This window comes from Peromyscus californicus, unplaced genomic scaffold (assembly GCF_007827085.1).
Source record: "Peromyscus californicus insignis strain IS unplaced genomic scaffold, ASM782708v3 Scaffold_13__1_contigs__length_99412109, whole genome shotgun sequence".
Lineage (NCBI taxonomy): Eukaryota > Metazoa > Chordata > Mammalia > Rodentia > Cricetidae > Peromyscus > Peromyscus californicus.
Genome location: NW_026294424.1, coordinates 12,469,595 through 12,482,637, shown reverse-complemented (window position 1 = coordinate 12,482,637; position 13,043 = coordinate 12,469,595). Strand labels below are relative to the sequence as shown.

The following is a 13,043-nucleotide window of genomic DNA, read 5'->3' as shown; positions in this document are numbered from 1 at the left end:
GTTTTTTCGAGACAGGGTTTCTCTGTGTAGCTTTGCGCCTTTCCTGGAACTCACTTGGTAGCCCAGGCTGGCCTCGAACTCACAGAGATCCGCCTGGCTCTGCCTCCCGAGTGCTGGGATTAAAGGCGTGCGCCACCACCGCCCGGCTAACTAACCATTTCTAAGAATATAGTTTGAGCACATATATTCCCTTTCTTAGATATATTAACCAAATTTAGTTCTCAGTTGATTAATTCCCCATTAGCCACTTCTCTTTTGGATTGTTATGATAGCTCTTTGTGTGGATTTTATCACCCCTCCTTCTGACCCTGAGGGAATTCAAGCCTGATGACCTTGCCTTGGCCAGAGCATTGTTATTGCTTGGGTATATAACTGTAAACTTCAAGATTTGGAGAGGACTATATTGGAGAACTATAAGAATGAGGTGGAAGATAAGGAAGAACAAGATGAGGAAGAACTAGATGGGAAAATTGAGATAAGAATTAGAGATAAGAATATGGTGAGCTGCAAGAATATATTATATTCTTGTACATAATACGCTATACCTTGACTGACAATATTCTTGTATATATACAAGAATATAATAAGATATACCTTGACTGACCAAAGTATCCTTCAAGAGGAAGCCATTTATCAAGGAATATTTGGTGTTATTTAGCTTATCAATATATATCAGCTGTCATCTGCTATGAAATTCTTGTGCATCCATATACTAGTAGGCCATTTGGCCAACAGTTTAGCTTCTCAGACCAACTGCTGATCCACTAAGTAATACCCCTGCATGGCCTAGGAGACAAGCGGTCTGTAGATGCATAGCTTTGTTTCTTATGCAAATGAAGTTCAGACCGCCCTTCCCCAGACAGGGAAAACAGCATTCCAGAGCAATTGACTCAGAACAAAGGAGGTTTTTCCATATCCAGGTGGAGTGAAGGATGGGGCAAGATTGTTGGGCAGAGCAGAGTCCAGTGGCCAGGAGATAAAGGACAAGGCAGTTTCTGAAGATGGTAGACAGAGCTGCATGGCCAAGGAGAAGAGAAGAAGGCAGAGTTTCTCAGAGCCAGGGGTAAGGAGCAAGGAAAGAAAGATGGTGAATGAAGGAACAGAGGATGAAGATGAGGTCAAAAGCATAGGAGCTTATTTAGGACTATGAAAAGACAGGAAAAGTAGGTACAGAGAGGAGCTGAATGCGAGGATGGAACTGAAGCTATATAGATAGAATTTTGACTTAGATAAATAAAGTAGATGGATGAAAGAGCATGGTGTATATAGATGCTTTTCTCTCAGATAACCCCACGCCAGATGTAGTGTCTTCCCTAGGACCCTGGGAGGGATTTTCTCAGGGCAGGCCCTTGGGAAAATTCCATTAAGAGAGAACAGCAGAAAAATGTAGAGAGAAATCAGGTAAGAAAGGAGCTAAGTAAGAGAGCAGAATAGAAGCTGTGTAGAGAGAGAACTGACTCAGAAGAATAAAGTGTACAGACTAAAGAGTTTCATGTACATAGATTCATTTAATATTGTCTAAGATTAGATTATCAGTTGGTTGTAGATTCTTCCACAGACTCTGGGAAAAGGTTATCGAAGGGCTGGACCCCAACAGTCTTTATTAAAGAAGCTGTAGGAAGTCCTCATCCACAAAACACATATTAGTTGTATTGATGGTAAAGATTTGAAACCAGTGACCAATTCCCCTATCACCAAGAGCATGGCCTTCAAATGTTATGAGTTAAAAATAGATATATAATAATAATAAGACAGGGACCAGAAAAATGCTTGGTTAGAAAAACCCTTGCCTCAAAAGCATAAGGACCTGAGTTTTGATCCCCAGAACTCATGTCAACAGCTGGGTATGGGGACATGCACCTGAAATCCCAGCACTTTTGGAGCAGAGACACGAGTATCACTGGGGCATGTTGGTCAGTCAGAGTAGCCAAATCAATAAACTCCAGGTGCAGTGAGACCCTGGCACAAACATGAGTTTGGTTGTAGGACATAGAGAAATCAGTCTCTAATAAGAAGCATCAACCCTGCTGTTAGGTTTCCATGTCAGTTCCTATACAGGCTGCTGGGGGATCAAATATATCAATACCCCCACTGCTGGACTGTGCATGTTGTAATCCCAACCTGCCAGGCAAAATGTGCCCACTGCTGTAATACTGACATTGCTATTATGGAGTTAACTAAATGATTTCTGATCAGATTTGAGGCCCATTCCACAGGAGGGAGTTCATGTCTGGTACAGTAAATCTGGTCCAAAGCCCATGGACATGAAGGTGATAGGCACTATTGTTATTTTACTAAATGTCCATGCTATGAAACTGACTTCTAAATGTTTGTGTTTATACACAGAGATTTGAGGTACTCACAGCCTTGGTCAGCAAAGCTCCTCAGAGCGGTTACTATAAAATTATATCTGGTAAAAGTGCTGAGAATGTCTCTGAGTGCTCCTCCCTAAATGGAAAGATATCAATACCCTGCCCTCCCCCAAGGCACAGGAAATATCCTAGGAGAGAGAATAGAGGATGTAAAAACTAAAGAATGGGAAGGAGTGCTCTGAAGTGCTGTCTACTGGACAGAACAGAGCTACTGCACACACAAACTCAGAGCAGCAGCAGGAAGCTTAGCAGAGCAGTTGTCTGTGTAAGATTGAGTCAGCCAAAACTCTATCAAAGATGAGTGAGGTGTTCATAAGGCCCCACCACGGACTTAGGAAGCATTGGCAGTTGGTGATGTCTAGAGGAGAAATAGTCATTCTTCTTTGGGGTCATAGACACCAGTAGGCTGCCCATGCTCCATTATGGCCCCATACTTGTGATGGCTGGACATGATTTTTTTCAACTCAACAATGAAGAAAAATTCTTTGTGTTCCACAGCAACTGTGCTTGAAATTAAACTTCAACCTTTCTCCAGGATGTCAATATGTAGTCTGACCCTCTCTTGTGAGGCAGAGTGGCAGGAAGCCACAGCTACTAGTGAGCCTGGGACCCTGAGGATAAAAAGGCAGTATACTAAGGATAAAAAAGTGCATGCTAGCCAAGTGGTGGTGGTGGTGCATGCCTTTAATCCCAGCACTTGGGAGGCAGAGGCAGGCTGATCTCTGTGTGTTCAAGGCCAGCCTGGTCTACAGAGTGAGATCCAGGAAAGGCACCAAAGCTACACAGAGAAACCCTGTCTTGAAAAAACCAAAAAAAAAAGAAAAAAGAAAAAAAAAAGCACATGCTAAGATGTAGCATCCATTAACCCAAGTGAAATAACAGCATGTTCCAAATTCTATGCACACTCTTACAGTCATAATACAGAGAATAAATATTGGAGGGTAGGATGTCCTAAGAAAATGAGCTTCCAACAGGACTCAGAGCGGTACAATATCAACACTAGTATAGCTTGGCCTGGATGTGAGTTTTAACTCACATAACCACTGAGAATACTGTACAAAGCAGTACACCCAAAAAACATGATAAATAGATTCTTTTCCAAGAATAAAACCATAAATTAATGTTTTTAAAATAGAAAATTCTACAAAAGGTTAAATAAGCTATGGGAATGCAAGAAAAAAGAAACAAAAAAACATGACGGCCAAACACAAGGAATAATTTAGCTGTCACTCAAGTTGATCAACAGTGTTTAAAGGAAACAAAGAACAGAAGGCTGTGGCCCATATGTTACCAGGGAATATTAGTAATAAAAAGAATGAATTACTACACATAAAATTTTAGGGAATTGTGCTAAATAAAAATAAGTCAATCCCTAGTACTTACATACTACATTATTGTATCTCTTTAACAATTTAGAAGTAACAAAATGCAATACAGATCAGGGGTCTTCAGGCTAGGGGCTTGGAGAAGAGTAGGTTGGACATGATATGGATAGGTATAAAAGGACAATAACAGGGACCCTGCAGTGATGGGCTCACTATATTTCTGACCTGAGGTCGTTACATGAACTTACACAGTGATGACTTTCCAAACTAAATACTCATAGGTAGAAACACACACAGGTAGAAGGGAAACTGGGAGAACTTGGTAAAATAGTGAATCCCAGCAGTGTCAGGATCTGGGGAATTCAGTAAGGGGGCATGGGACCCTCTTGTTACTCCTGACAGTACATGTAAACATACAGGGAGCTCAAAGACAAAGGTTGATGTTTAAAAAGATTCAGAAGCCCAATTGAAATTGCCTACTGACAAAGAAGGACCATAACAGAAGGAGAGAGGGAGAGTGGGGGGAAAGGGAGGGGGGAGAGAGAGAAGAAGATAGAAAGGGAAAGGCAGGCAAGAACTCCCTGCAAGGGAATGAAATAAGTCTACTGCTTCAGTTGCGTTGGCATGGCAGCCTACTTTTCTTGTATTTATTCTTTTAATATAGATGGGAAATTACAAGGTGACTGGGTCATAGCATAATATATCAACTGTGAGCTTAAATTTTTATTTGCTATATCTAATATTTTCCTACTTATGTCTTCTCCTCAGTCAGCTTCTCTTACCATTCCAAGGAGAGAGGAATTTTAATAATATAAAACTGGAGTTATTCACAGTAAATGAAAGTAGCTTTCTCCCTTCACTGCCAAAAAAGGAGCATCCCCAAGATTCTACTCAGCCCACTCCCTACTAGCAAAAGCCAATATCTTATCCATGTTGGACAGATGGCCGCATGCCTAGATGGATGGAGGAAAAGATAGACAGGTGGACACACAAACAAATGATGGAACAGATCTGGAAGGGTCTATGGTAGAAGGATGTAGGAGGCTCAGCTTGAATAAAGCATTGGAGTAACCACGATTGTCAATCATGCAGGCCTATTTTCTTCAATAGAAGGAGATGACTGATGCCTGGTTGCCCAGAAGGCTGGAGTGAATGTTGCCTGACAACCTGGTGATCTTGTTGCTATTCTATAGAGCCAGCTTTCCTGAATCCGCCAGTATCCTGGGCATTTTTAGGCCCTTATACTTCATTTAGTCTCTCAGTGAATAGAACCCATCTTATGAAAGTGGTTCCATGTAATTTGCATCCTCTGCCAATAGAATCTATCCCTGTACTTATTACAGATCCTTCCTTCTTAGGCCTTGACCTGAGCTCTGTTTATCAGCCAATAGAACTCATTCTTATTGTAAAGGTCACAGGTGCTGTGCTACTTTGCTAGGTAGTTTCTAGGTAGCTATGCCTAAAGCTTTGTTGTGATAATTGTCACATGAAAATGTAGCTGAAGTTTTCTCCAGTCCTGCCCGAACCCACAGCTGCTCAGACCCAAATAAACACACAGATGCTGTGGGATGTTCTGTATGGCAAATGTGTTAATAAATAAAACACTGATTGGCCAATAGCCAGACAGGAAGTATAGGCAGGATTAACAGAGAGGAGAATTAAGGAAACAGGAAGGGAAGGGGAAGACTGCCTACAGCTGCCACCAGGACAAGGAAGATGTAAGGTACCAGTAAGCCACAAGCCATGTGGCAAAGTATAGATTAATAATAATGGGCTAAATATAAGAGTAAGAGCTAGACAATGATAGGCCTGAGCTAATGGCCAGGCAGTTTAAATAGTATAAGCGTCTGTGTGTTTATTTTATAAGTGGGCTAAGGGACAGCCGGGGCTTGGTGGGACCTGGAAAGAAAACTCTCCAGCTACACACAGAGGTTTATATTAATTACAAACTGTATGGCCTAATGGCTCAGGCTTCGTGCTAGCTAGATCTTACATCTTAAATTAACCCATTTCTATAAATCTATACCTTGCCACGTGGCTCATGGCTTATCGGTATCTTTACATCTTGCTTCTCATGGCGGTGGCTGGCAGCATCTCCTGACTCAGCCTTCCACTTCCCAGAATTCTTCTCTCTGCTTGTCTCACCTATACTATACTTCCCACCTGGCTACTAGCCAATCAGCATTATATTTATCAACCAAATCAGAGCAACACATTCACAGCATACAGAATGATATTCACAGCATGGAAACCTTTTTCCAACATTTTACTGTGCTTAAATGTATAAGGAAAATAAGCCATAGGATCAAACTCTGGAAGTTTTGACCCAGTGCCTACAAAAACAGTGTTGAACCAAGTTTCATTCTTCCCCTCTCATGATCTGACTCCCTGCAGGCTGTGAGGCTTGTGGGGTCCCTGATAGGAGGAAAGTCAGTAGTCCCACCAACAAAACAGGCCTGGACTTTGACCTTCCCCGACAGAGGGCATGACTTGACATGCTTTCCTTCAATGGGGACCAGATGACCAGATAACTCTGAGAAGGTTGTTGATTCCAAGGTCATGAGTTTGAGTTCTGGTTCAGCTACTAACTGGTAAAATCATTGAGTCAATCCTCTACCTGATGGAGGTGGCTTATTTGTATAGTGGACAGAACAGTAAATCTATCTCTCACAGTGGGTTACACAGCTGTTGGTTAGTTGGTTTCATGCTCCTGTTTCATAGCCATGAACATTAACTAGTAAAGTTGGATCTAAAGGTAAAATGATGAATGTCTACATACATCTAAGATCTACAAAGGAGCACTGTCAAATCATCTCAAATGGCTTGTGTATTTTCTAGTCTCACAGAACAAGCACATCCTTAGACCTTAAGGCTTCCTTTGAGACCTGACGCTTTACAGGGGTTCATGTCCAACAAGTCTATTCATAAAATGCAATTACTTTTACCCTGTGCAACACTGCTGAGTTTCAATAAATGACTCCATGTTGGACATTTTCACCCACCTGAAACCCAGCTCCAGGCTGAACCATTTAATACTTACTCTCAAATCACTGGTGAGATGCCCACAAGCAGAAACCAGATTCCTATGAATTCCATTCCTTCCACAGGGCTCCCAGGGGGACAACCTCAACCTGCCTAGGGATCTCATGAGTTCCCTTCAAACACTGTTCTGAACATGTGAACAGTCCCTGCAGCACCTGCTGGATCTTCCCAGTCCTGAGTAATGTCTGCTCTCTGACATATTCCAACTTTCATAAGGATCCACGGCAAGCATTCATCATTTATTTGCCGAGCTTCATAACTACTAAACATTAAGAACAGCAATGACTTCTGTTCACCTTTAACCTATGTAATTCATCCTCTTCCTCCAAGTGATAAGTTTCTAAAGACAGCTAGGGTTCTAAGGGTAAGTGGAAGGTCACATCTGATGTTACACAAACCTATACAAAATGCAGTCTATGTCCTTAAATAACTAACCAATACTCCAACTGGTGAAGTGTAGATTGCATGTACAGGATCCTTACTGTTTGATGCCTAGCATCAAAGATATGGCCAATAGAAAGAACCCTAGGAGTGCAGACCCCAAACTTCACTTTGAGTTGTGGATTTTCATTTAATAGCCAATACTCTTGGAAATGTGGACTTCCCTAACCTTTACTATTTTGAATTAATAAAATGAGCCAAATTTTGCTTGGTTTTTGTGAGACATAGGCAAGAAAGCATTTGGGAGTGTCCATCCTCATGCTCAAATCTTTTAAAAATAAGTACTCAATGAACCGTAATTTTACATCTGAGACAATAAAATGATTCATGCTAGAATTCCATAAGTATGAGAACTATAACATGCTCCATTTGTCATTCTCTCTCATTCTCATACAATCGGTAAGAAGATGAGATGGAAGATCAGCTTCTCCCCATCACAGACTGACATCCCAACTCCAAAGCTTGAAGCTAATCTGTGCACAGGAAGCCACATCCTCATCAGCTGTCTCTCAGACTGCTCTCCACTCCATCACCAGTTGCACTGAAAGCAGAAACTGAAATGCATTCACATGTGAATTCATGAAGAGAAAACATTGAAACGTAGCAGACAAGTACTAGATAAAACACTGACCATTAAATCAAACAGAGCTGAGTTGGAGTGTCGCCTCTACTCCCTGATGAGAGACCTTGGCAAAGTTAACCCTAAAACTCAGCTTCTTCATCTTGGAACTGAAAATCACAACTGCTGATCCCAGTTGTAGATCTGAGGCCCAGACAAGGGTCCCAGCCAGTGAGGGCTCTTGGAAGGAGAGATGGTTAAACCTTCATCTCTTCTTCCATTTCTGTTCAAATTTGTACTTGATTAGAAATTATACTTGAGAACTGATGAGCGTTATAGGAACTCAAGAGTCTCATTTCTCTAAAGAAACAACTTATAACTGATTGTGCCAGTCATCAAGTTAGCGTCTTTTTTATTATTAAGAAATTTTCTATTCATTTTACATACCAACCACAGATTCTCCTCCTTCCTCTTCCCACCCCCTGCCTTCCCCCCAACCCTCCCCCTACTCCCACCTCCTCCAAGTCAAGGCCTCCCATGATACCTCAGCAGAGCCTGGTACATTCAATTGATGCAGGCCCAAGCCCCTACCCCCTGCACCAAGGCTGCGCAAAGTGTCATACCTTAGGCACTAGGCCAAGTTAGCATCTTGATGACTCTCAATTTACTCTATTGCTCCTGTTCTCAGTGATGAGGATGGACACTATAATCTTTCTCCTTTGGCCATTGGCACAGTGTTAAACTTGCATACTTCTGTTATTCCAGAGTGCAGATGTTCAGGTACATCACTGGATTTTTCTACCATCCAGCTGTGCTCCCTCCAATGCAGTTTGGAACTCAAGTCGAACAAGAGGGGCTACTTCCACAAAGGTGTGTTCTGTTCCAGCCCTAAGGATAGGTGCTTCTCCGAGTGTTTGCCATTGCTACATTCTCCAGTGTTCTCTTTCTCTCACTGACCAATCCCCTCTTACTCCTATGATTTTATAGTAGTAATAATCCATGTTAAACTTGGCCTGCTTTTGTACCTCCTTCATCTCTTTCTATTAACCTGGATAATAACAAAATTGACACTGTGCTCAGAAAATGGTATTAACTAAGAAGAAAAGGTAACAAAATTCACTACATCAAGATCACAGAAGATAAAGTTTTAAACTCACTTTAATCATTTTAGAAAGTGACAGGGGTGCAAAGCCACAGGAATCAGATGGGGTAGGTTGATTCAGGACACTGATCCTTTGAAGTCTTTTATAAGGTAGGGCTCTGCACTATAGTCATAAAGTGACCACAGTCACCAGATGGGTCCAGTAGACAGGGATCCATATGGTTTTCATTCTTTGGCTCATGTTCTCAGCACAGATCCTAATATAGAAAGTTCCTGGGCTGGAAGGAGAGCTGGAAATGGGCCATCACCCATCAGCCCCCTTGTTCTCTGCTACAAGCTGTCCTTGGTCTGCAGAAATCTGCTCAGTCACAGACCAGCAGGCCCACAGAAATAGGCAGATCTACTATCTGCTTCTGTGACCTCAGAGTAAATGACTGTCAGAATGAAAAAGACATTTTTGGTTCTCTGGCCCAGGAGGTCTTTTGTGACCAAAGAGAAGAGAACACTTGGCTCAATTCTAGGGAAACATTTTAATTAAGAAAGCAGTCTGAGCAGCACCGCCTCCTTCTCCTCCAACTGGCCTTGAAACAAAAACTATCATATTTCAGTGCAATCTACTAATTCTGCACAGGTTCCCACTTTCCCCCTTTACAGCCTGACAGTTCTGCTGAAGACATGAGGGAATGTGACTGTGCCCTGTCCTGACTTGGTCAAAGGATTTGAGTGATACATGTGCTGGGCACCTAGGTCTCATTTTTCAGATGGAGGGAAAGAGTCCTCTTAAACAGTGAGCCTGGGGCCACACATAATTTGGCAAACGAGTGCTTAAACCTTTCTTAATAGGCACATATTTCCTGGCTAAGACATTATGATTCTTGGTGTCAACTTCAGACTCACGAATTGAACAATAGAAAATTACCCACTTGCATTAATATTTTTTCTTATAAAAATGATATTTTCCTATGTTCCTGCCTAATAAGAAATAATAAAGAACTAAGACTAAGCAGCACCCCACAGGTATCCATCAGTGGCCAGGATCCACTTTGAATACTGTCATCCTCAGGCACACTGTGCATATAGCTTAGAATGCACTGATACGAACTAAATGATACAGATCAACCAAAAGACATAGCTAGCACAAGATGTGGGGGACTGCTGCAGCCAGAACATGGCCTACTGTTTTACAGTAAAGCATTTCCACAAGTAGAAGACACTCTAAAATAATTGTTTATCAGTATCAAGTATAGTACACTGTATATAATTCCCTGTGCTCTGTTTTATACAATGCACCAGCATCATCACAAACACATGAGTAATGCATTGTGCAATGACTTGATGACAGCTATGTCACCAAAGGGCAGTAGGAATTTTTCATCTCCATTATAACCGTAGAAGACCACCACCAATTGCACAATCCATCACTGGCTGAAATACAGTGATGGGAAGAATGGCTTCCATTTACAGCTCTGATCACTCCAGCAGCATAGATGGCATTGCAGTAAGTATCTCGCTTCTGTGTGAGACATACATCTGTGTGTTTAAATACCAGAACCAATTTTCATAAAACTAAATGCCCATGGTTGACTGCAAGAATAATTCATCCAAGGGACAATGGCATTAAGTCAGCTTTATGAGTGCAAACGTAAGACAGTGCATGGTCTCCAGTGACATTAACTAGACCGAACAAGACAGAGTACAGTCTACAGTCATGTAAACAAGCAGAGCAGACATCCACTTTTATTACTACCTCTAAAACCCAACCAGGGGCCAAGCAAGAACCACTGAGATCTTGCCTGGTTCTTCTGAAACCCTTATTCTCAGAACACTGATGTCAGGTGTGTCCCCTCCCCAACCCTATGTCCAGGGGTCTGGGCCTCTGCATCACTGGCTGCATTTCACATTCATTTCCTCAGCAGTCTGCCTTCTCTTCCACACTTCTGAAGAGGATGCCATCATTGAAAAACACAACACAGTAGGTAATACGATATAAATATGTTAAGAATGACATTCACATATAGCACTATAAAATCCATAACCTCTTTCTTAATAGAGCTGAGATAGAGACATTTTCTCTGAAATTTCTAAACTGCTCAAGGAGACCGTAGTAAGTTTCATACACAGAGGGCGTCGCCCGGCATTGGCTTTGGCTCTAGTGCTGGTATGAGCATCTCTTCCAAGTGTGATACTGGAATGACAGCCCAGAACAGAGCTTCAGACAGACTTCAGACAGACGCAACAGCTCCTAAAGGACGTGATCAAGTCTCTAGATAGCTAGCATTCCTTTGTAGCAACTTAGACTTTTGGTAAAAACCCCTCCTAAAGGACATTTAAAAGTTAAAAAAAACCTAAGTTTATAAATACAACAGAGGGCATACTGAGGGCTGGGCAGTCACTAGGCTAAGCGCCAGGTGGCAGGTACCCGGGAGACTTGCTGTGACGTCCCACAGCACTCACAGGAGGACAAAACCTAGTTCTCTTGAAAGTGCACTGAAACAAAAATAACTCACTGATCCTATGACCACACAGCACTTTTAAGTTACTATGAGAATTTGAAGCTTGGAGTTTGTCATTCATGGAACAGCGTTTTCTGTATCGGAGAATAAGATCAAATTGTTCCTGTGTCCTTGGAAAAGTGACCCTTCAAGGGGCCTGCAGGCTGATAACCCACCTGGAGACAAGAAAAGACCCCCAGGAAAATACAGCACCACAGTTTAAAAAGGAACAAAATAAAGTCCCCAGGAGAACACAATTTTTAATGCAAGTATTCGTATGAGGTCTTCTAGTAACTAGATACGAGAGAAGCTAAACAATATATTAAAAGGTAAGTGAGCAAAACTACACAATATGGAAACTCCTTCTCAGGGATTCCTGTGACGTTTTCATCTCACTTTACTCTCCACAGGGTCACATAAAAACCTCACGATCTATTTGAAAGACATCACCACCAAAATAATTTAGGAGGTCAGTTTGTATGTGCACCTCTGAACTCTCTCTTCAGTATCAGATGCATCAAGTAAGATGGATTAAATCTATTACCAATATTTTGTTCTGGAACTGTGTCCCCTTACCTGACCTGAAACTGTCCTATTTGTAATTGTCCTCAAATTTTGATATTAAAGTGAGTTCACTGCATTCATGATTCGAAATAACGCTCCCGGCCTCCAGAGCATCCTCTAAGCAAAACGCTCAGCAACTCCACAGTTAGCAGCAAGAGTGACAAGGTAATGTTGGGACAAAATGAACTGGAATCAACATAAGAAAATGGTATGCAACCCAATGCATATAAAAATCCATTATATGTGTAAATATTCCTTCCTGGTACAGTGTGTTGTATGGCCTATAAGAATCTTACCTTTTGAATGACCTCATTGATTGCTGGAGAGCTTGGTGTATACAGTATTTTTCCATGTAATACAGGTTTTAGGAAAGACCATACCAGTGCACCATTTGGAGACTGTAGAATTTCCTGATAAAGCTTCAGACAAAATGGTGCTGCCACAATAAAAGAGGGAGGCAAGTATTAGGTGATCTAGGTCGGTACAAAATATCCACTTAATGTTGGAACTGACATACACATCTACCTATGTTTTAATTCACAATGAAATGACTCTGATATATTTTCATGACATAACTCTGAACTGGAGTAAGCCAGGAATATTTTCACATTCCTGACTTAGCAGTCCCTGTCCCCTAGAACATCAAGATAGTACCTTCCAGATGTTGTCTGACATAGAGATGGCACAGACACTTTACAATGAGATTGGGGATTATTTTTTAACATGGTTTTAATCAAGAGAAAAATCTTACTTCAATAATCATAATATTGAGAATAGAAAGACCTTTTTAAATGTAGTCACCTTGACAAGTTGCTCCTGGATTCTCTGATGTTCCATATAAAACTATCACAATACTTTTAGTACATTAAATCATATGATGTTGACTCCAACAATTCCTGATGGTGACTCTTATTGTGAAGCTAATTGATTTCAATAACAAGTCTATGTAAGCTTTCTAAATCTATAGGTAATTCATCACTGTAATGATTGGTAATTAAGTATAACATTTATTAATAATTATAATTACATCAGTATAACCAGTTCTTGTACCCGAAAAGTGATCCTTGACAGGGAAATGTTATCTTGCCATGATTCACATGGGTATGAGAAGTACTATTTTGATCATTGTGTTAATTTCATCTTTCC

General features: G+C 41.3%; 1 protein-coding gene across 1 annotated transcript in view; it reads right to left on the bottom strand.

Annotated features, from left to right (window-relative positions):
• Positions 1-13,043, bottom strand: part of Abca13 (ATP binding cassette subfamily A member 13) — a 446,515-nt gene that overhangs the window by 306,423 nt on the left and 127,049 nt on the right. The window contains exon 27 of the mRNA XM_052734499.1: positions 12,194-12,333. Coding sequence (XP_052590459.1) covers positions 12,194-12,333 — 140 coding nt within the window. The remainder of the gene's footprint in view (positions 1-12,193; positions 12,334-13,043) is intronic.